The sequence below is a fragment of the Notechis scutatus genome, chromosome 4, assembly GCF_049901735.1.
Source record: "Notechis scutatus isolate UNSWTSFEM ecotype Mainland chromosome 4, rNotScu1.2, whole genome shotgun sequence".
NCBI lineage: Eukaryota > Metazoa > Chordata > Lepidosauria > Squamata > Elapidae > Notechis > Notechis scutatus.
In genome coordinates this window covers 10,399,468-10,427,108 of record NC_142012.1, presented here as the reverse complement: position 1 = coordinate 10,427,108, position 27,641 = coordinate 10,399,468, and the positions used below count along the sequence as shown (strand labels likewise).

At 43.2% G+C, this 27,641-nt stretch overlaps 2 protein-coding genes across 2 annotated transcripts in view; one reads left to right on the top strand and one right to left on the bottom strand.

Annotated features, from left to right (window-relative positions):
• Window positions 1-27,641, bottom strand: part of FRAS1 (Fraser extracellular matrix complex subunit 1) — a 419,940-nt gene that overhangs the window by 86,975 nt on the left and 305,324 nt on the right. The window contains 8 exon segments of the mRNA XM_087962750.1: window positions 1,825-2,013; window positions 4,684-4,944; window positions 5,826-5,979; window positions 6,632-6,822; window positions 11,854-11,986; window positions 14,142-14,307; window positions 18,116-18,255; window positions 26,643-26,890. Of these exon segments, the coding sequence (XP_087818876.1) occupies window positions 1,825-2,013; window positions 4,684-4,944; window positions 5,826-5,979; window positions 6,632-6,822; window positions 11,854-11,986; window positions 14,142-14,307; window positions 18,116-18,255; window positions 26,643-26,890 (1,482 nt within the window).
• The window catches only part of PAQR3 (progestin and adipoQ receptor family member 3), a 360,815-nt gene that overhangs the window by 267,957 nt on the left and 65,217 nt on the right, over window positions 1-27,641 (top strand). The window lies entirely within an intron of this gene.

Genomic DNA, 27,641 nt, shown 5'->3' with positions numbered 1-27,641 from the left:
TGTCCTTCCCAGTTGCCTTCCAACAAGTCAATGTGGGGGGGGGTGGGTGGGAGCTGGATTCATTTAATGACTATGACTCATTTAACAGCTACAGTGATTCACTTCTCCAGTGATTCACTTAACAACCAAAGGTCATAACATTAGGCGCAATTCGCTTAACAACTGCCTTGCCTAGCGGCAGAAATTCTGGTCCCAATTATGCTTGCAACTGGAGGGTTACCTGTACTTTTAATCACAATTTTACGGTTCCCTCTAGTAGTCAGAATCGGAATATCAGAGTTGGGAGGGACCTTAGAGGTCTTCTAGTCCAACCCCCTGCATAAGTAGGATCTCCTCAATCTCCTATACCATTTCAGACAAATGGATGTCCAATCTCTTCTCAAAACTTCCAGTGTTGTGATCACCCACAACTTCTGGAGACAAGCCGTTCCATTGATGAACAGAAGGATACAATCAAGATCAAGTGGGGTACTAATACCACTCTATAAATGAAGTCTTAGTAAGACCACACCTAAGAGTACTGCATCCAGTTTTGGTCACCACATTATAAAAAAGATGTTGAGACTCTAGGAAAAGTACAGAGAAGAGCAACCAGGATGATGAGGGGACTGGAGGCTAAAACATACGAAGAACGGTTGCTGGAACTGGGCCTGGCTAGTCTAGTGAAGAGAAGGACCAGGGGAGACAGGATAGCAGTCTTCCAATATTTGAGGGGCTGGAAATAATAAATAGTTAATAAAATTAACCTGGAAATAAGGAGGAATTTTCTGACAGTGAGAACAACCAACCAATGGAACAGAAGTTGCCCTCAGAAGTTGTGGGAGGGCCATCACTGGAAGCTTTCAAGAAGAGATTGGACTCCCATCTGTCAGAAATGGTGTAGGGTCTCCTGCTTGGGCAGGGGGTTGGACTAGATGACCTACAAGATCCCTTCCAACTCTGATGATCTGTTATATGGTTAATTATTCTTTTTTTTTAATAAAAGTTTTTTTTTATTTTTTAAAAATTGTACACATCTCTTCACGTGAGCAACATGATTCCGGATTATAATACTTGTACATAGTCATACTTTCATTTCTATTAATCTTATATAATGTCATCTTATATCATTATCCATTTCACTCATCTTTATGTGTGGATGAAATGATATTGATACTGAATTAATGAATTGAAATATGAAATGCAAATGTATTTAAAGGTTAATTATTCTATTTGGAAATTTCTCCTTAGTTCCAGGTTGCTTCTCTCCTGGATTAGTTTCCATCCGTGGCTTCTTGTCCTACTTTCAGGTGCCTTAGCGGATCCCCTCCTCTTCGTGGCAGCCCCTCAAATACTGAAACAATGCTATCATGTCATCTGTAGTCCTTCTTCTTTTCATTAAAATAGACATACCCAATTCTTGCAACTATTATTCATATGTTTTAGCCTTCAGTCCCTCTAATCCAGTGGCCCCCAACCTTTGGGGCATCAGGGAGCAGTTCTGTGGATAGAGATTTTTCCGTGGATCTCAGGGGCCGTGGTTTCGCGTTCTGCCTGCATCCCGTGGATGGGCCTTCGCTTGTTTCCATGGCCCAATTTCTGGCCCGATGCTAGTCCACAGACTGGGGATTGGGACTCCTGCCCTAATCATCTTTGTTGCTCTTTTTTTTTTTTTGCTTCATTTGTAGTATTACAAGAATCTAATCCTTTTTGAAATAGATCATGTCATGTTTGTGCCGAAGTATAAATCCAAAAGTCTGAGGGAAAAACCTGCTGTGCTATGCAACTCAACTCAGAGATAAACACCAGAATTTTACTGATAAAGAACCAGAGAGAGCACTTCACCTTTGTTTATATCTGCCTGGGTGAAGCTTTTGGCTGGTCCCCCAGCAGAGATCTGCGTCAAAGAATCTCTTTTATGCAAGTGCAACGATCCATAGGTTGGGTCCTTCTTCATGATGTATCTGATAGACAGGTCATCTGAATCAGGATCTGTGGCTCTTAAATGCTGGTTTGTGATGACTGCCACAGACCCTAAAGTGGGGAAACAAACAGGCACAAACGACATTAAGTTTCTTGCTTAATTATTCTGGGAACGACAGCATATTGCTTATTCATCATCATCATCTTTTTTTAAAAAAATATTTTTATTATATTTTCCACCAATACAAATCACATTCATATATGTGACAGCATTTTGACATCGACACATATAGTCATCTTATAAATCATCTTACACTTTATACACATCAACCAATAACTATTATCTCTATCTATAATTATTCCCTATCTTATATATTTATATATTTTGTATATCTACATCATCATTTTAACGACCCCATAATCCCTTGCGGGGTTGAGTCTGGGCAGCTGAATGGAGCTAGTAGAGTGTTTACTGGCCGGATGCCCTCCCTGTCCCCAATACAGAGCTTTGTTCAGCAGATATTTTCTCATTGTGCCCAGAAAGAGAAATACCTGCCTCTACCTAGGATCGAACTCATAGCCTCCTGATTGTGAGGCAAGAACTCCACCTCTAGGCCACTGCACCACTCCTAGCATACTTGCTTATTGATTGATTGATTTCCTTCAAGTCAATGTCAACTCCTGGGGTTTGCCTGGATTAATCCCTGCAATTACCTTGGCGGAATTTTAGAAGGAGGTGCCATACGGTGGGACCAGACTTCACTATTTTTCCCTCCCACAAAATCAGAGATAAATGAACCTCCATTCTAACACACATTTGGGAATATTTCTTCTCCAAACCAGAGAGATTGTCTGATGTGACCCCCTATCTACCAACTTCTGGCCAGGTTTTTGTTCACCTCGGCTACAGGAAAGGCTTCCAATTCAATTTTTCTAGCCTGTTTTTATTTCTCTCACAGGGTCTTCTGAAACCGCAGCCTCACAAAGCTGCCTGTAACACTGATTTGGCACCGTGGTGAAGGGAGAGTTCTTTCCGAAGCTTAGGGAAAAATAAATAAATAGATCCCTCAACTTTGACAGTCTATGTAAAATGATGTTTCGCAAGCAACCAGATTTCCACCCCCCCTCAATACAACTCAAGAAATACGTGGACCAAATGCCTGTGGAGAAAGGAAAAAAACTAGAAATGTGTTATCTTCTTTCTGGAAGAAGAAAAGGATAACAGCTGATTTTTAAGTCACATACATTGGTGCTCTAAGGCAGGGGTGTCCAACCTTGGCAACTTTAAGACTTGTGGACTTCAACTCCCAGAATTCCTCAGCCAGCTTTGCTGGCTGAGGAATTCTGGGAGTTGAAGTCCACAAGTCTTAAAGTTGCCAAGGTTGGACACCCCTGCTCTAAGGCCATATGGCTGGGGAATTCTGGGAGTTGAAGTCTACGCATCTTAAAGTTGCCAAGACTGGGGAACATTGCTCCAGGAACAGTATTCAGTGACTAGCCGTTCTTAATTGGAAATAATGAATGTCAATTGGTTGAAGTTCTCTCCACCCAACTATCGGTTAATTTCAATTATTTATAGTCTCGGGGAGTTCCCAGCTGACTTCCGTAGAGCCAATACCACACTGTTCTGACCTCGGCTTCCCCAAAAAGCACTAAGCAGACTTTCTGTCCCAGCAAGACCCCTTTTACTAAACAAAGGTGAATTTCTTGCATTCAAATTCAGCCAAAGGCCTGGCAAACAGTCTTTCAAGGGTGTAACTAGGAGCACAGACCTTACCTAGCTTGGAGAGCTGCCAAGTAAATATTTCCAAACGCAGTGCTGACAAGGAAGGACTCAGCACAGAGTCTCTGAGATGCACAGACAGATCTTCACACTGCTGCAACGAACGAATTGTTTCCTGCAAAAGCCCCCTCCCCTTTTTGCTCCTCTTTTAATCCCTGTGGGAGGGGCCATTCACCGTCCACCTGTGGCCTTACTCCCACGTTGACCCTTAGTTCGTACTTGTTCTTTTCTTTTGGCAGCTCTGCGCCTGGGCAGGCTGAGAACTGGCTTCAGCTGCTCCCCTGCTGTTGTAATGACGAGGCAGTCGAGTTGTTTGATCATGAACAACTGAATCATGACGAACTTTACTGGAGTCTAGTCTTGCATTTATACACATTTTTAATTATCCTCCATCATTGGTTAACTTTGGTTACTGCTTAACTTTCGTTACTGTTTAGCATAGTAATCCATACAGTTAATTATCTCTAGTTAAAGTCTAGCATATGTTTACTTCCTCTCTCTAATCCTCCTTTAGATTAGTGACTTTGTTTACCTGAGTTGTGTTTGCTTGGAAACATTCTTTATCTGAGGTTTGCCATCCGAGATTGGAACATTCCTGCAATTACAACTCTACACCCTGCCTCACTGCTGTCTGACTCCGAAGGCAGCTGATGACTGCCAGACTGTCCTGGCCCCATCTCTGCCTCTGACACAGGGCCCTCATCCGAGCCTTCCTCAGCCTCCAGGACTGGCCCATGTTCCTCCCCAACCTCCTCACTGTCCGACTCTGCTGCCAGCTCTGCTAGCTGCTGGCAGGCCACAACGCACACTGCATGCATCTGAGATCTCCAAATGGTGGGGACAATTTAGAACAATATGGGTGGGCTTCCACGTCTGTTGACCAAGAAATATAAAAGCTGAAGGTCTGGCAGGAATCTTCACGAAATTTGGCTACTTGGGAATTTTGATAAGGGGACTTCAGAAAATCATATTCAGAATTGATTTTTTTTCCCCCTTACCAGCAGGGAGTTGTAGGCCTTTGTTCGTGACCAATCTGGGAAGGTCCATCCTTGGTGAGGCTACCACAAACTCCACTTTCCCTGTCTCAATGTGGAGGCCATCGGAGAGTGAAAATTGGAACTCGTCACTCTGGGCTACCAAACTGTTCAATTTATAAACGATCAGTTCCTCCAGGACATCCTGGAAGGTGAAAGTGGATCCCTCAGCGAGAGCTTGTCCATTCTCCAGAGAATGCAGAGATTCTCGTCTGTACAGGTATCCTGAGAGTAGGTCAAGAATTATGAGTTAGTTCCTCACAGATAGTTTTCTCTCTATTGCATTAATATCTTAATTCTACTCCTAACTTACTTCTTCTTCATACTATGAGTGTTTAGAACCCTTTACCACAGAATAAGAACAGTGGCAATATGAGAATACACAACTACAGCTAGTCCTCCACATACAACAGTTCGTTTAGTGACTATTCGAAATTACAACTGCACTGAAAAAAGTGACTTACGGGCGTTTTTCACACTTATGACCGTTGTAGCATCTCCCTGGTCATGTGATCAAAATTCAGATGCTTGGCAACTTGCTCATATTTATGTTGGTTGCAGTGTCCCTAGATCATCGATCACCTTTTGTGATCTTCTGACAATCAAAGTCAACGGGGAAGCCAGTTTAAACCATGCATGAGCTCTGGTGATGCAGTGGTTAGAATTCAGTACTGCAGGTTACTTCTGCTGCCTGCAGTTCGGCAGTTCGAATCTCACCAGGCCCCAGGTTGACTCAGCCTTCCCTCCTTCCCAAGTGGGTAAAATGAGGACCCAGATTGTTGGGAGCAAGAGACTGACTCTGGAAACCGCCTAGAGAGGGCTGTAAAGCACTGTGAAGCGGTATATAAGTCTAAGTGCTATTATTATTAAGTTAACAACTATAGTGAGACACTTAACAACTGTGGCAAGAAAGGTCGTAAAATGAGGCAAAACTCACTGAACACTTAGTAACATAAAGTTTCGACTCAATTGTGGCCATAAGTCAAGAACTGCTTGGATCTTTTGCTGTAATCCATACTGCATAAAGAAACCACAAATAGGAGATTTCTATATAAATCTAATTGCTAATGCTATTTCTTCAGCTTTACTACAATAATATGTCTCACCATGAACGGGTGCCTTGGTTATCGTGAAAACCAGAAGGTCATTCGAAGTGTCCAAGTCCCTTAGCCTCAAGGAGGAATTCCTAATCACTGCTCCTGTGTTTTCACGCACGCTGACAGGGCTCACCTTTAACTGAGGTGGTTCATCATTCAGGCGCTACAAGGACAGAAGGAAAATCACGGGGAGAAAAATTAAGTTCAACAACTGGTTCTTGAAACAGAAGAGGAAAGGCCACGAGAAGCTATGAAATCTAGAAATAAGATTATGGAAATATAAGAGTCCTATGGCTTTAGAGCAGCATTCGTAATAATTTTGAATACATTTTGAAAAGGAAATCTAACTGAAAACATTTCAAGCATCAGGGCATTTCATGAAAGAAACCAGAAACCTGAATTTGTATTTTCCTGGTACATGTTGTGTATTTGTATTAATGGGTGTAGAAACTGCAGCTACTAGTGGTTAATGTGTTTGTGTATGGTGTGCATATACAGATGCATGTGCATACACATATGCAGAGAGAGATAGAGAGACACAGAGAGAGACACACATAGAGAAAGAGAGAGAGAGAGAGAGAGAGTCTTGATTCACATTGAGTAATCATGCGATTTGCTGAGTTTAACTTACTGACTTCTTGACAATTAATCAGCCTCAATAACAATTGTGGTTTGTGCTTTCAATTAGGTGTGAACAACTGAGTCATTTTTGCCTTTCTCAACAAAGTACAGTTTAGCAATTTGCTTGAACCCAGATACTATTTCTGCTATCACAACAGTTTTACAAACGAAAACTACACAGTGAATTCAATTACCTTAATAGTAATGTTGACACTGCTGATTTCTGACTGGCTGAAGCCATCACTGATATAAAAACTAAAGCTGTCCATCGATGGTTCAATACTTTCATGGACATTCTGAAAATAATAAATACGGTTCTCCAACACATCTTGAAGTGAGAAAGAAAAATCAGAACTTTCGGCATTTCCAAAACCAAGGCGTCTGCCTGCAAGGAAAAAGGTATTTACAAGGAAAATGTTGTGTTTTTTTTAATAATTTTTTTTTGCTTTCTTTTTTAAAGCAGGAACAATAACTTGATTCTGTGTCAGGTTTTTGCATATATAGCAAATCAAAAATTTAATTATTTGTTGGAAATGTTTGCCGCCCATCTCACTTTGATTTTATTAAGCTTATCATAATGTCAAACATAAATAAAAATAAAGATCATAGGAAAATGGGGAAGGGATAGAAATGGGAAAGAAAAGCGTAGAGGAAAGGGGGAAAAAAGTATTGACTTCCAACCTTTTCCAGCACAGTAAAGTACAAAATAGAATTAAATCCTCAGCTTTTTATTTTACCAACTTAAGACATACTACCCATTTCTGTAACAACAAACTAGATTAATCAACTAAACCCCCCCAAAAAAATTTTCTGTCTTGAGCACAAAGTCCAGAAGTGGTTTCCAAGTAGAAAATAAAACTGAATATATTCCTTTCTCTAATTAAAAGAGTCAATTATGCCATCACTGCTAGTTCCATCACTTACTCCAATGATTCTTTCATTATGACGTACCTTTCCATTCCTGTCCGTACAGAATTCTCACTGCAGTCACGTTTTTGCATATGTACCGTAACAAACAGTATTTCACAACAAAATAATGGCTTTCCTCAACTTACAACCCTTCATTTAGTGACAGTTTGAACAACGGCATGGAAAAAAGTGACTTATGACCGGTTCTCATGCTTACAAAGTCCTACACTTAGGCAAGAAAAACCAAAAGGACACCTATAGACTGGGTGAAACCAGGCTCAATAGCAGTAACTGTGAGAGGGATCTTGGAGTCTTAGTGGACAACCAGCTAAATAGGAGCCAGCAGTGTGCAGCAGCTGCCAAAAAAGCTAAATGTCAACTAAAAAGACACTCCTCTGGTCTTTTTAGCTGCCAGAAAAAGGGAGTAGGGGAAAACAAGGCATTCCTTGTTTGCCTAAGTAATCACCCCAGCAGCCCAAAGGTGTCAGAACGTAAGAAGGTTATTGGAGAGCATCATGGATGACTCTTGGAGATGGATGTGTCCCATTGGAGAAGTCACATCCAGGGGGTTAGGGTTAGGGAAGACCAGGGTCAAGGGGGAAATGTATGATGTCATTTAGTATTGGCTCCACCCAGCAAAATGCCAACATGGCCACTTCTAATAAATCAATTTTCTTTTCTCTGAGATGTGGCTAGAGCAGGGGTGGGCAACCTACGGCCCGTGGGCCACATCCGGCCCGTTGGTCTGTCCAATCCGGCCCGCCTCTGAAAAAAAATCGCTGGGCGTGGCGTATTGCCCTGTGCCACCTGGCCCCCAAAGCTGCAAAACAGTGTGGAGCGCTCTCGGGGTAGGAAAGAAAAGAACTTTGCAAAGGCCTCGGCTGGGAGTTCGAAATCACCTTCAAGTGCGACCTCTCCAAAGGTGAGTCCCGCCGATCCCCCTTTTTTTCCGGGCTTCAGGCTTAAACTTTGCAAAGGCAAAGTTTGCAGGCTTGGAGCATCTTCCTGGCGGTCCGGTGGTGGGCCTTTCTCGGGCCGCCCCCCACCCGCTCCGCCCGCTTCCGCCTGGCCCCGGCCGCAGCAGGGAGCCGGGCGGGCGGGCGTGCTTGGAGGCGCCGGCAGGCTCCGCAGCGCAACAGGGCCCCTGGCCCGCCAGGGTCCGGTTGGGCTGGGAGCCCTGCCCAGTGGTGGGGTCCCTTGGGAAGAAAAGGCAAACAGGGCGCTGAGCCTGAGCCTCCGGTGCCGCTGCTCCCGCAAGCCCGCGCTCTTCCTTTCTTTCCTCCGAGGCAACACGGGACTGGGCCGCGGCGCCCGCGCCTGGCGCTGATTTGCCAGGGGCCTCGGGGGGAAGGAGGAGAGAGGGGGGAAGGGTGGGGGGCCCATCTGGCTGACCCGGCCCGCTGTCATAAAGTCATGCGGCCCCAGCCAAGTTGCCCCCCCTGGGCTAGAGACTTTTGGTTTGAATGGGGGTGGATTTGTTGGAGCCCTGACACTAATGCAATCCTACGTTGCATTAACAGAGGGATACAATCGAGATCAAGTGAGGTAACTAATACCACTCTATAAAGCCTTAGTAAGAGCACACCTAGAATACTGCATCCAGTTTTGGCCAACACACTATAAAAAAGATGTTGAGTCTCTAGAAAGAGTGCAGAGAAGAGCAACCAGGATGGTTAGGGGACTGGAGACTAAAACATATGAAGAACGGTTACAGGAACTGGGCATGGCTAGTCTAGTGAAGACAAGGACCAGGGGAGACATGATAACAGTCTTCCAATATCTGAGGGGCTGCCACGGAGAGGAAGGGGGTCAAACTATTTTCCAAGTTACCTGAAAGCCAGACAAAGAATCATGGATGGAAACTGAACAAGGAGAGATTCAACCTGGAAATAAGGAGACACTTTCTGACAGCGAGAACAATCAATCCATGCAACAGAAGTTGCCTTCGGAAGTTGTGGGAGCTTCATTAGTCGAGGCTTTGAAGAAGAGATTGGACTGCCCTCTGTCAGAAATGGTGTAGTGTCTCCTGCTTGGGCAGGGGGTTGGATGAGACTTCCCTGAGGACGGACCACTGACCGCGATTGTCCGCAGCTTTGGTCCGTGCTTCTTTGTCCGAGAGCCCCGATCAGCAAGATCTGGGGCAGAAGCCGCCTCCTAGGGGTGGCGGAGGAAGGGGAGACCATCAGCCAGGTAGAAGGGTGTTGCAAACCCCCTCCCTGGCTTGGCAAAGGTCCCTCCCGAAGACGGCTGAAGCGGTGGTCTAAAATGGTTACCCTGAAGGGGAAGAGTAAGCCAGAATAAGATTGTGCAGGAGAGAGAAAGGAGTGGACAGCAAGAGAAATGGGACGTTATAATGAAATGAAAGTTACCCCAGGATTAATATTTAAGATTTTTTTAAAAAAAGGACTTTAAGCAGCGGAGAGAAAGGAGGAAAAAAAGGGTGTAAATTGTTCTTTGCCAGCAGTGGGGCTTCGAACCGGAAAAGGTAGAAGCTGGAAGAAGAAATTATTTAACTAATTTGGATTAATTGGTTTTGATCTTTTTTGGAAAACTGGTTTAAAAAGCCCCGAACAGAAGGGGGGAAAAAAGGGGTGAAGATTTGTTATGATAAAGAGTGCCATCTAATGGTTAAAGTTAATTTTTTATTACTAAAAGGCTCTGCTTCTAAAAAATATTAAGGTATATTGATACAATATAACAAGATTCTGGAAAAATTGAAAGGTTGAAACAAAGAGAAAAGCAGGAAGATTCTGCCCTGGGATTAATTGTTGAATTTGCATGGACTTGAAGTTGGACTAGTTATGAACTAAAAATTTGAGAGGAACAAAATAAAAGCTGATTGTTGGAAACAAACTTCAGAGACACTGCTTGGATTAGATAAAAACGTGTAAAATGGCGATATCTCTTCTGAAATTAAAAATGGAACTTAGAAACATGAAAGAAATATTACAAGAACGAGGTGAATCACTGGTTTATACTTTAAAATTCTTGGAAAATGAGATCTTAGAATATGAACAACAAAGACAACAACGACAAAAGATGGAAGATGAGGTGAGCTGACTACAGGAGAAGCCATTTTTAACTACCATCGGGAACAAAGAACTCTGAAAAGAAGGAAGAGAAGAATGGGAAATAAAAACATGAGACATAAGAAGTTAAATAAAAAAGGGAATATCTGTAAAATTAAAAAAGATAAACAGAAACAGCAGAAAATTGAAGGGTGGAATAAGGAGGGGGATAAAAACTGGAGTGACAGAAGAAAGGGGAGAATGAAAGGGAAAAGAAGCAGGATTTGGAAAGAAGGAAATATGGGAATTGCAAAAAAATGAAAAGGAATTGTTTATTTAGAATGCATAAAGACAATGGCTAATTAATATTTTAAAAGGGGATTCTGCAAGGTGAGGAGGTCTAAAGTTATGAAATAGGGACATATTGATTGACAAGATGGAAGTTATTTTTTGATATTGGAGTCTAAGCTCTTTTCTTTCATGTATAGAGATAACTGCAATAACTAATGGAATATGTGTATTAAATATACTGAAATAAATGAAATTATATAGGAGGAGAGCTGAAATGAAATTAATATCAGGGTTCAGGATTAAATGAATAGATTAATATGTCTTTTTTTGAAACTGTACACAAATCTTATTTATATATGCTATGTAGTTTTAAAGGGATTATTAATTTCAATAAAAAGTTAAATGTTTAATGGGACTTAAAAGGGGAGATGATTAATGAATATATAGTACTTTGAGGTGGCATACTTAAATTGATAATTTAGGGGGGAAACTACTTTTTAGAAAAAGTGTATCTAATTAGAATGTAAGATGAAATATACAAATGTGACAGTTAAAGGTGTCAAAGTATAATAGTTATGAATCTAACATATATGAATTAAATAAGAGGTAAGCATTTGGAATAATACAATAAAATAGAAAATGTATAAAAGCATTGTTAAGAAGTTGAATACAAAAACTGAATATGTAACTATGGTCATATTTGTATGTATATGTGAAACCTGTAAAAAGAGATGTTTTTAAAATGTGGAAAATTGAATAAAACTTGTTTAAAAAGAAAAAAGAAAGAAAGAAATGGTGTAGGGTCTTCTGCTTGGGTGGGGGGTGGACTAGATGACCTACAAGGTCCCTTCCAACTCTGATTATGTGTTAAACAATCATTGCAGGATCCCCATGGTTCGAAACTGGGTGAGTGACAACCGGTGTATTTACAATGGCTGCAGCATACCGCAGTCACGTGATCCCAATTTGTGACCTCCCCAGCCAGCTTCTGACAAGCCAAGTTAACAGAGGAAGCCGGATTCGCTTAGTGACTGCCTGATTCACTTAACAACTGCAGCAATCTGCTTAATGGCGGTGGCAAAAACGGTCATGAAATGGTGCTTAAACTCACTTAACAGCTGCCTTGCTTAGCAATGGAAAAATTTGGAACCCCAGAATTTGGAAAATTAGCAGTCGTAAGTCGAGGACCGTATGAAATCGCACCTTACCTGTCCAGGTGTTTTCAATGTACCCGTATTTTGGAAGACTTGTGATTTTTACAAGCAGGCCTTCTTCAGCAAGGCCACCTTCCAGGCCAAGGGTATGGTGAGGCTGCAGTGGTGTTCGTCCCCCTTCTTCTACCTGGACACAAAAAACATCATTCTGCTCTATCTGGAAATTTGATTTTGAGCATTACTTACAAAAAAAGGCTTCTATTTTACCTTCCACCTCTTAATATTTGTGATCTGAAATACTTCGTATGAGGTAATCCCCGTAATGTATAATAGCAATAGCACTTAGACTTATATACTGCTTTCCAGTGCTTTATCCTCAACTTACACCTTACATCGGTCACTAAATAAATTCCTTCAGTGACCGTTTGAACTTACAATGGCACTAAACAAAGAGACTTATGACTGTTTTTCACACTTATGACCAAGGATGGGCTGCTGTTGTGGCTCTGAGGTTTGAGCCTGCTTCGTTAGAGGACGAAGACTCAGACAATGGAGAAGAGGAGGTTTTGGAAATGCCTTCCTCCCCAGGACCTTCCTCTTCGGCAATGCCTTCCTCCCTGATTGTGCCTCAGGTGTCGGCAGATAACTGGGAGGGAAGACCTGAGGCTAATCAGGAAAAAGAGGAGGGCGTATCAGAGTCTCTGACTGAGAATCAAGCAGAGGAATGCTGGCTTGATGCGAGACAACGTCGCAGGCAAAAGTGCGAGCTGCAGCGCAGAAAGAAGGGACGAATCAGAGACTGAGCTGAGGGACTGACACGCCCCCACAGGGAATAAAAGTGGGTGTGTTCACTCTGGGAACTTGTTCGGGACGTGTGACTTATTCAGAGGAGCTCCGGAATATCCTGTGTGTGGTGACAGCTTGTGTGATTTATATTCCTGCTTTCTTGTCGGACTTGGCAGACAGCGTGTGTGAGACTGCCAAGAACTTTATCGGCTCAAGGAATTTAACTCTATAATTACTGGATTTGCTTGCTTGTTTGTATTCAGTTGGAAATTTGGACTTCTCACCTCTTTTGTACAGGTGAGACATCACAGGCTGCTATGGGTTCGCACATGTTCGGGCGATCCTCTAGTTAAGATCCTGCGCAGTTCAGCAAACTGGCAAATCCCGTTCCTGGCTGGCCCCACCCACCACATCTCTCCCTTCCTAGGACTCCTCATGTGGGCCTGTTTTGAATGTGGGGTAAGTGCAGGGCCCGTGAAAAAGCGCGGGGAGGGTGAAAAATGGGCCTCCCGGAGGTTCTGAAAGGCTGGAAACAGGCCTGTTTCCGGCCTCCGGATGGCCTCCAGAGCCCACAGGAGCCTGTTTTCACCCTCAAGGAAAGCCTCCGGAGCCCGGAGAGGATAAAAACGTACCCCCCCTGCCGGGCAGAGAACTGGTTGCTGAAATTTTTGAAGCCCACCCCGGCTTATGACCGTTGCAACATCCCCATTGTTAGGAATATAAGTCACCTAACAGGTATTTGGGTTAGAAATATATAAACCAGGATAGACATTTTAATACTGTCTCTTTAAGGGAATGCAAAAGCATGCAATTGGGTGTGGTTTCTCAAACGGCCATAAGATGGAGCCAGAAACCTGGTTTATTTAGTCTGAGTCTCAGAAGAGAGTGTGAGTGTATATCTGTTCCTTCTGTTGGAAAATATTGCCGTTCCTCCATTTTTCCTAATTGACTGATATTACTGGATTTAATGTAAGTCTGATACTGAATTTTTTGACACTGGACTTTGTTACTGAATTATCCCTGGATTGAAAAACTGACTGATTTAACCTGTGAATGATTTTTGGATTGCTTATTTTGGACTTTGCTTAAACCTTTCTGGAAGTAAAAACCTACATTTACTGTACAGTGTATCTGTGTGCTCTGTGTGTATTATTCCAACACTACTCTCTATACGTCTCCCTGTATGCGCTCATTCTCCTAACGGGGAATTACCTCAACACCCATGGTCACATGATCAAAAATCAAATACTCCGCAACTGGCATGTATTAATGAGGGTTGCAGTATCCCGGGGTCATGTGATCACCTTTTGAGACCTTCTGACAAGCAAAGTTTCCATGGGGAAGTCAGATTCCTTGAACAACCGTGTCACTAACTTTAACGCCTGCAGTTATTTCCTGATTTCTGTGGCAAGAAAGGTCGTAAAATGGGGCAAAACTCACTTAACGGCTGTTTCGCTTAACAAATGGAAATTCTGGGCTCAATTGTAGGTCGTAAGTCAAGGACTACACCTTCCACATAATTCAATTCGTTGAATCTCACAGGGTTACTGACGTACCGTAATTCGGTCCGAAAAGGTAATAGCCGGAGGCACACTTTGGGCTGCTGTGACAGTAACGGTGAACATCTGGCTGTCAAGTTGGTTGTTGTCAGCGTCAAACACAGAGAAGTAGAAGACATCTGTGATTGGCTGATTGAGCACAGCTTCAAGCTCGGTGAAGTATCTGCAGGATTAAAAATGGAAGACGTTGACCTGGGGCGGTAAGGTAGGGACACCAAAGCGTGCCATCGACAAACAATTTAATCTCCTGTAATTGCATTTTGTTTGCTTTGGGGAATAAGCTGCTTGCATTTTCATGTTATTGGGGGGGGAGTTAATAGCTAGGAGGGGGGAAAATAGTTAACGAGGAAGACTACATTTTATTTCTAACTTTTTAATCAATCCGGTGCCCTTTCAATCTGCCAGATGGAAGCTGTTGACGATGCAGGATGGGGAACGTTAATAGCAACGAAACTGTGGGTGGGGGGAGCCACGTTGAGAAAGCTGATGATTCATGCATTGACATGAAATTAAAAAATCGGGGCAAGAGGAAAGAAATGTCACTGGGATGGATCCAAACAGAGAAGCAGAGATGTGCAGGAAATGGGGGAAGTGTTTCAGAGGTGGAATTCAGCAGGTTCTGACCAGTTCTGGAGAACCAGTAGCGGACATTTTGAGTAGTTCAGAGAACCGGCAAATCCCACCTCTGACTGGCCCCGCCCCCATCTATTCTCTGCCTCCCATTGAGTCCCAGCTGATTGGCCGGGTCTTCTTTGGTTGCCCTGCACAGGAGAACGGAGTTGGAAAGCAGGTTAGTGGGGTGGGGAAGGAATGGTGACTTTGCAGTAACCTTCACTCAGGAGCGAGGAGGGAAGGGGGATTTTGCAGTAACCTTCCCCTGCCACACCCACCAAGCCATGCCCACCAAGCCACACCACGCCCACCAAGCAACGCCCACAGAACTCGTAGTAAAAAAATTTGAATCCCATCACTGAAATGTTTCCTTCTGGGCTTAAAACAAAGCCATAATGGAGATTCTCAGAGGTATATTCAACTGCAGGAAAAATGGATTCCTGGCCCACTTTTTATCTATATCTATATCTATATCTATATCTATATCTATATCTATATATCTATATCTATATCTATATCTATATATCTGTCTCTGTCTCTATCTATCTATCTATCTATCTATCTATCTATCTATCTATCTATCTATCTATCTATCTAAGCATCCATAAGTGCTTAGTGAACAGTGAATTGTCTAGGTTAATGTATATTATACATAATAGTAATAACAATAATAATACTATCTAGGTATAAATAATAATCTTTCAACTTCTAACATTTACATATACATAGTAATTATAATGTATTCTACAGTATCATGTCTCACTATACATAATACTATTTTCCCAATTTCTACTGGCCCACTTCTTTGAAGGCCACCCAATGTCACCAGGTCTGGATGAAAACCCATTGTTCTTGCTAAAAACACATCCTTCAGGATAAAAACAAATAAACATGTCCCAATCATGAATGGTCCTTTCTTTGTGCCCCTAAAGACACCAAATATAATGGTGCCATTGCTTGTATTCATGACACTGAGCAAGTAAGATCTAGAAGGACAGGCTTTAAGGATTGATGGAGAATCTCATGGTCACCAAACAGAAACACCCCCATTCCTCCTTATGAAATAAATCATAGTGTTCAGAATTCAGCTGTATTTGTTCAGGCTAGAAATCAAAAGAGTGTAAGTGCTAATCCTGCCTTAGGTATGAAAGCCAGCTGGGTTATTTTTGGTCGATCTCCAGGAGACTGTGAGTTCTAGTCTTGCCTTAGGCATGAAAGCCAGCGGTACCGATCACCAGGAGACTGTGAGTTCTGGTTCCCCCCGAGGCATGAAAACCAGCTGGGTGATTTAGGACCAATCTCCAGGAGACCGAGTTCTAGTTCTGACTGAGGCATGAAAGCTGGCCGGTGTTACGGCCCACCAGCGGCCAGCAGAGCTGGCAGCAGATTCGGACAGTGAAGAGGTTGGGGAGGAACAGGGGCCAGTCCTGGAGTCTGGGGAAGGCTCTGACGAGTGCTCTGCATCAGAGGCAGAGATGGGGCCAGTTATCAGCTGCCTTCAGAGTCGGACATCAGGGAGGAAGAAGAACAGCTGGAGCCTGTTCCCAGTGTGCACATGCACAGAGCTGCCCGAAGAAGGGAACAGCTAAGGAACAAGGGTCAACTTGGGAGTAAAGCCACAGATGGGCGGTGAATGGCCCCTCCCATAGGGAATAAAAGAGGAACGAAAGGGGAGTGGGGTTTTGCAGGAGACAATTAGTTCATTTGGGTGAAGATCTGTTCCTGCATTCTTGCTACAGTGTGGCGTCTGAAAGATATCGGCCTGGCAACTCTCCAAGCCTGATAAAGGTCTGCAATTGTGAAATCTCTTGAAAGACTGTTGGCCGGGACTTTGCTGGAGAGGAATTCACTGTAGACTAAATAAAAGGGGTTTATCGGGACGAGGAGTCGGCTTCATGCTGTTGGGGAAGCCTGGGTCAGAACAGCTGGGTGACTTTGGGCCAACCACCAGGAGGCCGAGTTCTAGTCTCTCTTCAGGCATGAAAACCAGCTGGATAGCCAATTTTCAGGAGACCGAGTTCCACTTCTGTGTGAGGCATGAAAGCTGAGTAGTGTGACTTTGGGAGTCCATGAGTTCTAGTCCCATCTTAAGCACGAAAAGACGGCTGAAGACTTTGAGCCAGTCATTCTCTCCAGCTCGTCCCACCTCAGAGTTTTTTTTTAATGGGGAAAATAGGAGGAGGATGGAGCATTAGGTATTTTATAAATAAATATTGATTCATTTATAAAAGTCATAAAGGCAGGCTAAAAAAATATTAAATCACTCCTGCTGGAAGTCCATGCCTTTCATGTAGACCAGGGGTGTCCAACCTTGGCAACTTTAAGACTTGTGGACTTCAACTCCCAGAGTTCCTCAGCCAGCAAAGCTGGCTGAGGAACTCTGGGAGTTGAAGTCCACAAGTCTTAAAGTTGCCAAGGTTGGACACCCTGATGTAGACCCATGCTTTTCTGTTCTGTATGAAGGTCACCGATTTCAATTATCTTTTTTTTTGCGGGGGGGACCTATATTTGCCTCCAGCATTAAATGATATATCAGAGAATCTCAGAAGAAGAATAGCTTGGGGGGAAGACTCTGAAGACTGGAACTTTTTCAAATCTCTCCCTAATCTTTTTTTTTTTCTCAGCCCTTAAGGTCACGACTCTTGTTTTTAAGGGGAAAAAATATCTTTAAGAGCTGATGTCTTTTCTTTCAGGAAATTTTGTTTTTCATTTCTATAGTTCCTGCCTTCCCAGTTTCATTCCTTCCAACCTTCACACACACCCTAGCAGAGTATAGAATATGCAAGAAAACCCTGCATATTTCAATCGCCAACTCACCAACTATTCAGTGGTAGGATTCAACATTTTTTTTACTACCGGTTCTGTAGGTGTGGCTTGGTGGGCATGGCAGGGGAAGGATACTGTAAAATCCCCATTCCCTCCCCACTCCTGGGGGAAGGATATACTGCAAAATCCCCCTTGCCTTCCCACCCCGCTAACCTGCTTTCCAGCTCCGTTCTCCTGTGCAGGGCAACCAAAGGAGACCCAGCCAATCAGCTGGGACTCAATGGGAGGCAGAGAATAGATGGGGTTGGCAGGGCCAGTCAGAGGTGGGATTTGCCGGTTCTCCGAACTACTCCAAATTTCCGCTACCGGTTCTCCACAACCTGCTGAATACCACCTCTGCAACTATTCAAGAGAAAGGGCGCTGGGGCCTGTTTTTGAAGAAGGTCACGCACATCACACACAGGAATTTTCACACACAAAATTGGAATTTTCTCCAATTTTCTCATAATGAACGTCACAAGGCTTGTTTAGCCTTGTGACGTTCATTACGAGAAAACTGGAGAAAATTCTTAGGCGCAGCCGCAAACATTTACCTGATTCTTTGATGGTTAATGTCTTCCATTGTGAAATTATAGACCTCCGAAGACTCATCCGATTGCCCTCGCATAAGACTGCCGTACATCGGAAGAGAAATTAGCTGAATCCTTATCTCAGAATCTGGGGAATTGTTATCCTAGGAGTAGAGGTAAGATTAAGAGGAAAAAAAAAACACTGTCATATCCATTCAGATAATCATTGAACAAAATACGAAAGATGCCAGCTTTTTTGGGGGGTCACCACATTACAAAAAAGATGTTGAGACTTTGGAAAAAGTGCAAAGAAGAGCAACTAAGATGATTAAAGGACCGGAGAGTAAAAGATATGAGGAATGGTTGCAGGATTTGGGTCTGGCTACTCTAGAGAAAAGAAGGACTAAGGGTGATATGATAGCATTGTTCCAATATTTGAGGGGCTGCCACAGAGAGGAAGGGGTCAATCTATTTTCCAAAGCACTCGAAAGCCAGACAAGGAATCATGGATGGAAACGGATTGAACCTAGAAATAAAGGAGAAATTTTCTGACAGTGAGAACAATCAACCAATGGAACAGAAGTTGCTTTTGAAAGTTGTGGGAGCTTCGTCACTGGAGGCTTTCAAGAAGAGCCTGGACTGCCATCGGTCTGAAATGGGGTAGGGTCTATTGGCTGGGAATGTTGTGGTTAGCCGGCAGCAGGTGTGGACGGCTGAGGAGAGCGAGGACTCAGATGAGGGGCCAGGACCGTTAGGGAGTGGACTGCTGCCTTCAGAGATTGTGGGGGCTGGCAGCAGCGATGAGGGAGGTTCCCGAGGAGCCTGTGCCAAGTATGCGTGCGCGCAGGATTGCTCGTATGAAACAGCAGCTGCAACAGCACGGGCGACTCGGGAGTAAGGCTGCAAGGTAATGGCCCCTCCTTCAAGAAGATAAAAGCCGGCTGTGAATCGGATGTTCTTTGCACGAAGCAAAGATCTGTTTTTTTATTATCTTTTCCAGTATCTTCCCGGGTATTGATGTTAGGCTGATTTAATGACTGTGGGGTTCACTTAACAAACACCACAAAAAGGGTTTTTAAATCGTACATGGTCATATGGTTACCCCTTAACAACTAGCATAATTCTGGGCTTAATTATGGTTATATGTCATGGACTACCTGCAGAGTACATAAGAACAAACTTGCTCCTATGATGTTATTCTGTACTATTCTGTTTAAATTCTGTTGCACTGATTGTAAAGTTAAAGAAAAAAAAATTATGCAAAGTATTATATACTGCAATTCTAATTGAATAAAAACTTTTTAATCAGTTGAGTCAACGGATTGATTGGCCTGGTGAATCAATTGATTAAGGGGAGAACTTTGATTCTTTGCCAATTAATACATTGACTTAAAAAGTATTTAATTAAGAGAGGTACATCCCATTAGTTAAGATTTTTTTAAAAAAACTGCTGATTATTTTGATTTCAGTAATGGGTTTATTGGCCTCCTTTAATTGAGTACATATATATTTATTCATTGAAAAAAGGTATCAGTGAAGCAAAAGATTCTTCAAAACCGTTCATGACTTCAATATCAAAACATTACAAAATAAAATAAGCCTACGGATGTAGCACATTCATCAATAATTATTCAACCATAAATATCACAAAATCAATTGTAGCAGTAAAGGTTACACATATACAAGATGTTATTCGAAATCAGTCAACCTTTAAGAAATCCTCAAGTCTTCATTTACACTAATATTACCCACAATATTTAAAAGGGGAAAATATACATAAATAATATCAGGTGTGAAGAATCAGAAAGAAACCTTAAGTTCCAGTCAAGCTGATTTATTGCTCATACATATAAACATGAATCTAGCCAACTAACGGTCAGCATTAAATTGGAGCTAGATAGGAGTTAATAGCATTCAAGAGAGATTGGATTTAGACCGCTTGTGAGAACATAATGACTCTAAGCCAGTTCCTCTCTTGACTCCACCCTCAGGCTTTGTCTGTCCTTCTCCTACAATACAGGTAGTTCTGTTCTGGCCTGTCGGCTGTTGGCCCCTCCAGCAGCCGAATCAGAGGAGGAAGAGGAGGCATGGGAGTCAGGGTCAGCATCAAGGCAACCTGAGAGCTCCGTGGAGGAAGAGGAAATGGAGTTGTCAGACAGAGAGAGAGACAGAGGCGGAGCCTGGGCCATCCTCAGCCCTCAGATGGAGAGTCAACATCCCCCAGGTCTGGAGGTGGCTGATGAGGAAGAGGAGGAACAGCTGGGTCCAGTGCCAGACACTCAGATGCACAGAAGGCAGAGGAGAGGAGAGCAGTGGAAATCTATGGGCCGGAAGAACCATGGCTGCTAGCAAAGCCCCACCCTAGCTCTGAGGATAAAAGGCAGGGGGCGGAGATGAATAGATGTGGCAAACAACTACAGGCATGATATTCCCCTCAGAAAAAAAAATCGGGGCCGGCCAAAGAAATCGCCCGCCTGCCCGCCGCGCGCTCCCGCCCGCCCTCGCACCGACCGCCGCTCGCACCGACCGCACCGCTTGCGCTGCGCCGCCACCCGCCGCTGCGCACCGACCGCCGCTCGCACCGACCGCCCCGCGCGCACGCGCGCCCACCCTCCCCTCGCACCGACTGCCGCGCGCGCCCGCCGCTCGCCCCGCCCGCCGCTCGCCCGGGCGATTCCGAAAAAAATCGGAATTCCGATTTTAATCGGAAAAATATCATGCTTGCAACTATTAATCTCCCTGCTGGACAGACTTTTTAGCTTGTGGTGAGAGAGAAACTTTTAGCCAGGATTGCTGGCACTCCTAATAAAGGAATCACTGATTTAATTTCAGAGCGTTTGTGGTGTTTGGGGAGCTGGGTCAACGGAGAACAATTCTTTGAGTAACTGTTCAAATATACAAACGCTACCGAAAAAAGTGACTTATGACCGTTTTTCACACTTATAACCACGGCAGCATCTCCATGGCCACGTGATCAAAGTTCAGATGCTTGGCCATCGGCATGTATTTACAATGTCCCGGGTTCATGGGAACCCCTTTTGCGACCTTCTCATAAGGGAACTCAGTGGGGAAGCCCAGATTCCCTTAAAGACCATGTTAATAACTTAACAACCGGAGTGATCCACTTAACAAGTGTGTGGCAAGACAGGTTGTAAAATGGGGCAAAAATCACTTAACAATTGCCTCACTTAGCAATAGGAATTTTGGGCTCGATTATGGTCATAAATCGAGGACCACCTGTAATTCAGAAGATTGAAGAGCATGTGGAAGGAAGAAGGGTAGTGATGGCATAACAGCGAGGCTCTTATAGACTGGAACAGAGTGGAGGATATAGCAGGAAAACCCCTTGCATACAGGTAGTCTTCGATTTACAACCATTCATTTATTGACTATTTATTTATCATGACTCAATATGAATCAAGTCTCTCTCTGCCTCTCTCTCTCTCCTCCTCTCTTTCTCTCTCCCTCCTTCTCTCTTTCTCCCTCCCTCCCTCTCTTTCTCTCTCCCTACTCCCTCTTTCTCTCCCTCTCCCTCCCTCCCTGTCTTTCTCTCCCTCCCTCCTTGTCTTTCTCTCTCCCTTCCTCTCCCTCTCCCTTCCTCTCTTTCTCTCCCTCCCCCTCTCTCCCTCCCTCTCTCTTTCTCCCTCCCTCCCTCTCTTTCTCTCTCCCTACTCCCTCTTTCTCTCCCTCTCCCTCCCTCCCTGTCTTTCTCTCCCTCCCTCCTTGTCTTTCTCTCTCTCTCCCTTCCTCTCCCTTCCTCTCTTTCTCTCCCTCCCCCTCTCTCTCCTTCCCTCTCTCTCCCCTCCCTCTTTCTCTCTCCCTTTCTCTCCCTCCCCTCTCTTTTCTCTCCCTCCCTCCCTTTCTCTCTCCCTCTTTCTCTCTCTTTCTCTCTCCCACTCTCTCTCTTTCTCTCCCTCCCTCCCCCTCCCTCTCTTTCTCTCTCCTTTCCTCCCTCTTTCTCTCTCCCTCTCTCTCTCTTTCTTTTCCTCCCTTCCTCCCTTCCTTGAAGATGTAGGTAGGAGAACAGGTCAAAACCTTTGTCAAGCAGGAACAGTCAAGGGGAGGTGAGCCTTCTACATTACAGCCTGGTTTTCTTTGTGCAAGGGTTGATTTCCTGGCCCAGGATCAGCTGTTGTCTATGCATCACAAAAATGCTAACTGACATCGGCCTACGTGCCCAGATTGTGCTAGCAGATCTATGAAATGCCAGAAAGCCCAGGCCAACTTCCCACCTGCCAGAAAGTCAGAACCAGGCGTGTTTTTCAAGCAGGAGGAAGGTTGTTACCTTTGGCTTCCTGGCATAGCCACAGGCAAGGTTCCCCTTTGTCTGGATGTAAGTTAAAAAAAGAAAGCTAGAATAATTCAGACTCGCTGCAGGCTAAGCGATGCTCCTGGGAGATGATCCATCTTGTTCCCCCTGAGTGAGATAAGACACCACCCTCACCTCTATAACACTGAAACTCAAAGAATCATTAGGATTAATTATGATTAATGGTAATTAATTGGTAAAAGTTTCCCCTGTCTAGTCATGTCTGACTCTAGGTGGGGCGGTGCTCACCTCTGCTTCCTAACAGAGAGAGCCATCATTGTCTGAAGAGGCTTCCATGGTCACGTGGCCAGCATGACTATATGCTGAGATGCATGGAATGCCGTTACATTCCCACCAAAGTGGTACCTACTTATCTACTCGCATTTACATGCTTTTGAACTGCTAGGTGGGCAGGAGCTGAGGCAAGTAACGGGAGCTCACCCAGTTGTGCAGCACTCTGATCTCAAACTGCCAACCTTCCGGTTGACAAACCCAGGATCTTAACTGCTAGGCCAACCGTGCCTCACCTCTATAGCACTGAAACTCGTTGAATCACTAAGACTAATCTCTTCTGGTCTGATCTATCTCATAAGATTGGTATAAGGATAAAACAGGGAAAGGGAGCGGCTTTTTTGAATATTCGGAGGGGAAACGCAGAATAAAAATGAAGCAGAGTTAGTCCTTGACTTACCAGCGTAATAGAGACTGCTCATTACAATCATAAGTAATGGTGGTTGTTAAGCAAGCCATCATGTGGCTGAGAAGGTGAGGAAGAGGAGAGGAAGTGATAAGGATAGACACTGGATTATCCCGAGGAACAAGCTCTCCTTGGTAGTTCCTTGATTGTTTTCTTTTTCATTGTTTGTTTGGTATTATTCCCTGCTTATCTGAATGCTGGCAACGGTGTGTTCTCATTGCTTTGTTTCCTTTTTAAGCTTTTTTTATTGTCTCTTTTAATTAATGGTGTGCAAACTCTGTGTGCCAACTGATGGCTGATTGGTTTGAATGCCAAGTTTCCAGAAATTCCCTAGCATTTTTGGATTTAGCTAGGTCTAGGATTCTCATAGTTTCCTAGTTGAAATTATCATCAAATCTGTCCGTGTATTGTGAGATTAAGGAGTTTTCATGCATGTACTCTGCTAGTTTCCTTCTTGTCTGACTTAGTGGCTGTGACAGCCTTTACACTGTATGTTGCAGGTAACATCTGTTTTTATTTCTTGAGCTATTGGGTTTCTTAGTTAACTTATAAAGTTTTGGAGTGCTTTAGTTGATCTGTGTGCTACAGTGATGCCGTATGATTCAAATAGCTTAGAGTATGATTCTCTATACAGAAAAAGTACAGAAAGGGGTCAAGCTATTTTCTAAAGTGCCTGTAGGCCAGACAAGGAATAATAGATGGAAATTGAACAAGGAGAGATTTAACCTGGAAATAAGGAGAAATTTTATGACAGTGAGAACAATCAACCAATGGAATAGCTTGCCCTCGGAAGTTGTGGGAGCGCCATCACTTGAAACTTTCAAGAAGAAACTGGACTCGCATCTGTCAGAAATGGTGTAGGGTCTCCTGCTTGGGCAAGGGGTCGGACTAGATGACCTACAAAGTCCCTTCCAACTCTGATTATAAATAGTCTGTTGGTTGTTTCTGAGATATTTTTGATGTATGGTAGTATCTTTTTCATAGCTCTGTTGGTTGTGCTATAGTGTGTTGTGAGGTGAGGCACTTTTTGATAATGATTGATTTGACAATTAATCTAAATAAAAAAAACAAAGAACAATTCCTCCAATCTTGAAAAAGGCTTCATCCATCATATTTAACCCAGAAAGTTATTTCTGAGGTTTTATTATCCTAATATTAAATACAATCTGAGGAAAGGTAAAGGTGAGCCAAGAGTATGTAATGAGCCGTGGTGGCACAGTGGTTAGAATGCAGAATTGCAGGCTGACTCTGCCCACTGTCAGGAGTTCGATCGTGACCGGCTCAAGGTTGACTCATCCTTCTGTCCTTCCGAGGTGGGTAAAATGAGGACCCAGATTATTTGGGGGGCATATGCTGACTCTGTAAACAACTTGGAAAGGGCTGTAAAGCACCGTGAAGCGGTATATAAGTCGAAGTGCTGTTGCTATTGCTATAGTGTGGCTACATAGAAAGTGAGTAGAATCTTGTGCTGTCTTAATGGAAAACTAGTGTTAGGAAATTATTGCTTGATCCTGTATAACGTGCATTTATTTACTTCTGTTAAGGACAGTGAACGCTGGGTGCTTACCATGTGAGATCAAGAAAAGGATTCAGGAACCAAAACAACTAAGTATGTTGAGTGTGTACAGGTAGTCCTTGAGTTACAACAGTTTGTTTAGTCACCGCTCGAGATTACAACGGCACTGAAAAAAGTGATTTTTCACCATTTATTACACTTACAACAATTGCAGCATCCCCAGGGTCATGTGATCAAAATTCAGACGCTTGGCAACTGACTCATATTTATGACGGTTGCAATGCCCTGGGGTCATGTGATCCCCTTTTACAACCTTCTGACAAGCAAAGTCAAGGGAGAAGCCAGATTCACTTAACAACCGTGTGACTAACTCAACAATTGCAGTGATTTAGTTAACAACTGTGGCAAGAAAGGTTGCAAAATGGGACACTTAACAACTGTCTCACTTAGCAACATAAATTTGAGGCTTGTAAGTCGAGGACTGCCTGTAGATCAGTAAAAATAAGCATTGCAGTATTTTTCAGATGCTGGGAATGTTTTAGAAAACGAAAACGTGAAAGAGCAGGATTAGAGTCAAGGAATGATTGATTGAGTGAAAATAACCAGGAAAAGCTAAAACGGTATCAACCCATTGCAAATAAACCACTGAATTTTGCTGAATTAATCCAATTGGCTAGGTTTGCAAATAATTGAACTATTAAGTAATTATATTGACATGTACATTCACCAATTCTGCTTTATCCTAGTATGTTGTATGCACTCTCAACGTAACTGGATTAATAAGAGATGCTTTCCAGCAATGAAATGCTTTCACAAGTAGTTGGTTAAACATAAAAGGTTATGTACAATCTACAGAGCCTTTTGTATTAACATACTGCAATCATTTCTATTGGAGAATTTCAAATTCTTCCTTTTTGATATGGGCACAAGTCATGAGATGTTATTATAACAAAAAGAAATTTTGACCCCAGAATTTCGCAAGACATGGGCTGTCTTACACCAGAGTCCATCCAGAGTTACAAAGAGGTTGTCTTCAGTCACCTGATCAGCAGCGGCCTTTATATTTGTCAGGGACACTGAAAAATGTCATTTCAGAAGCTGCTGAGAACTTTATCATTCCAAAACGAAAAAAAATCAGCTTCAGGAAATGCTCTAAACTTAGGATTCCCTTGGATCTTCAGTTGCCAGGTTTTGACCCGATCACTCAAAAACTGAATCTTGTACAAGAAGCTTCTACCATGTGTGAGAAAAGGACAACTAGGCCCTAAAGTTGGTGTAGGCCTCTGCCTAATTGAAGGCCTCAAATTAACAATATATAATAACGCCGGCTGAGCTGATTTTGCAAGCATGGTGAAATACTTACAGTCTGCTCAGCCGATTTTGCAGGCACAGCAATATGTTTGCTATCTGCTATTTCTGCAAAAAGCATACATTTGCTGGACAATCAAAAGTAGAACTATTTTGGATCACGAATGTCTGGGACATTGAGAAAAGGGGGAACTGAAAGTAGCAGATGGTAAGCGAGTTGACATCTACCTACAAGTGGGTATTAACTGATGGACAGTATGAGGGAACAGGGAAGTACATCCAAGTAAGATTACATACCACTGGGTGGGCTTCAGAAAAAGAAGGGTATAAAAGAAGGGGGTAAATCTCAAATGAGGGCCACTGATAGTAGCTATCCTTTCTGGAGTTAGCTACTGTCTCTGGACCTCATTGCAATGGGCTAAGTTGTGTTATGATGGCTTTTCATGTTCCAAATTGCTCATGAAATAAACCTCTGATCTCAAAGTAAGATTTATTGCTTGTGGTTTGTCTGTGTATTTTTTTTACTGAATTATTTTTATAACACAGGAGGAAAACCAAATCAGGTGCTTTTCTCTGGTTCTTCCCCTTTTCCCTTCTATCTAAATGAAAAACCCTACATTTTCTGCCTCCTTAATTCCATGACTGCTTTGAACCCACCAAACATATTAAGATACAGATTAAACTTGAGGGAGATATATATAAAAAAAGATCAAATGCTTACAATGTAGGCAAAGTGGGATCGAGTGATGATCACGGAGTTTTTACCAGCCACAGTGATACTCAGCGAGCAGCTAGGATCCAACCTTGGCCCATTAATGTCCACTGGAGTTACTTCCACTTTGAGCAAAACTACGTCTTTGGTAATGCCGTCAGTGACTGAAATTTCCATGCTGTCTTCTTCTGAGGATGAGCCATCGTGAAGATAATGCAAGGCATTCCTGGTGATTTCCTCATAGGTGAAACTATCACCTTCCCAGAAAGAAATAATAAAATCAGAATTTTCTCTTTGGCATAACATGAGGATAAACTCCTGTAAGTAAATACAGAAACGTGCTTTGGTCTAAGTACAGACCCCTCTGTGAATTTACCAAATATTCACCCTGAATGAAGTGAGGAAGCACCAGTTTTTTCCCAAGTTGGAATGAAGCTAGGTACAGAAAAGATTTTCCTTGGTAATCCAGAAGTTCGGCTTTAATGGCTAACAATTGAGAAGACTCTCGCTTCATTCATGGAACTCAGCAGATATGACTTCCAGAATATCCAGCATATTCATACAGAGCCAATTTAATCTAGTGGTAAAGGCATTAGGCTAGAAACCAGGGGACTGTGAATTCTAGTCCCATTTTAAGCATGAAAGCCAGCTGGGTGATTTTGGGTCAATCACCACGCAACTGTGAATTCTAGTCCCGTTTTAAGCATGAAAGCCAGCTGCGTGATTTTGGGTCAATCACCAGGAGACTGTGAATTCTAGTCCCGCCTTAAGCATGAAAGCCAGCTGGGTGATTTTGGGTCAATCACCAGGTAACTGTGAATTCTAATCCTGCCTTAAGCATGAAAGCCTCCTGGGTGATTTTGGGTCAATCACCAGGCGACAGTGAATTCTAACCCCGCCTTAAGCATGAAAGCCAGCTGAGTGATTTTGGGTCAATCACCAGGCGACTGTGAATTCTAGTCCCGTTTTAAGCATGAAAGCCAGCTGGGTGATTTTGGTTCAATCACC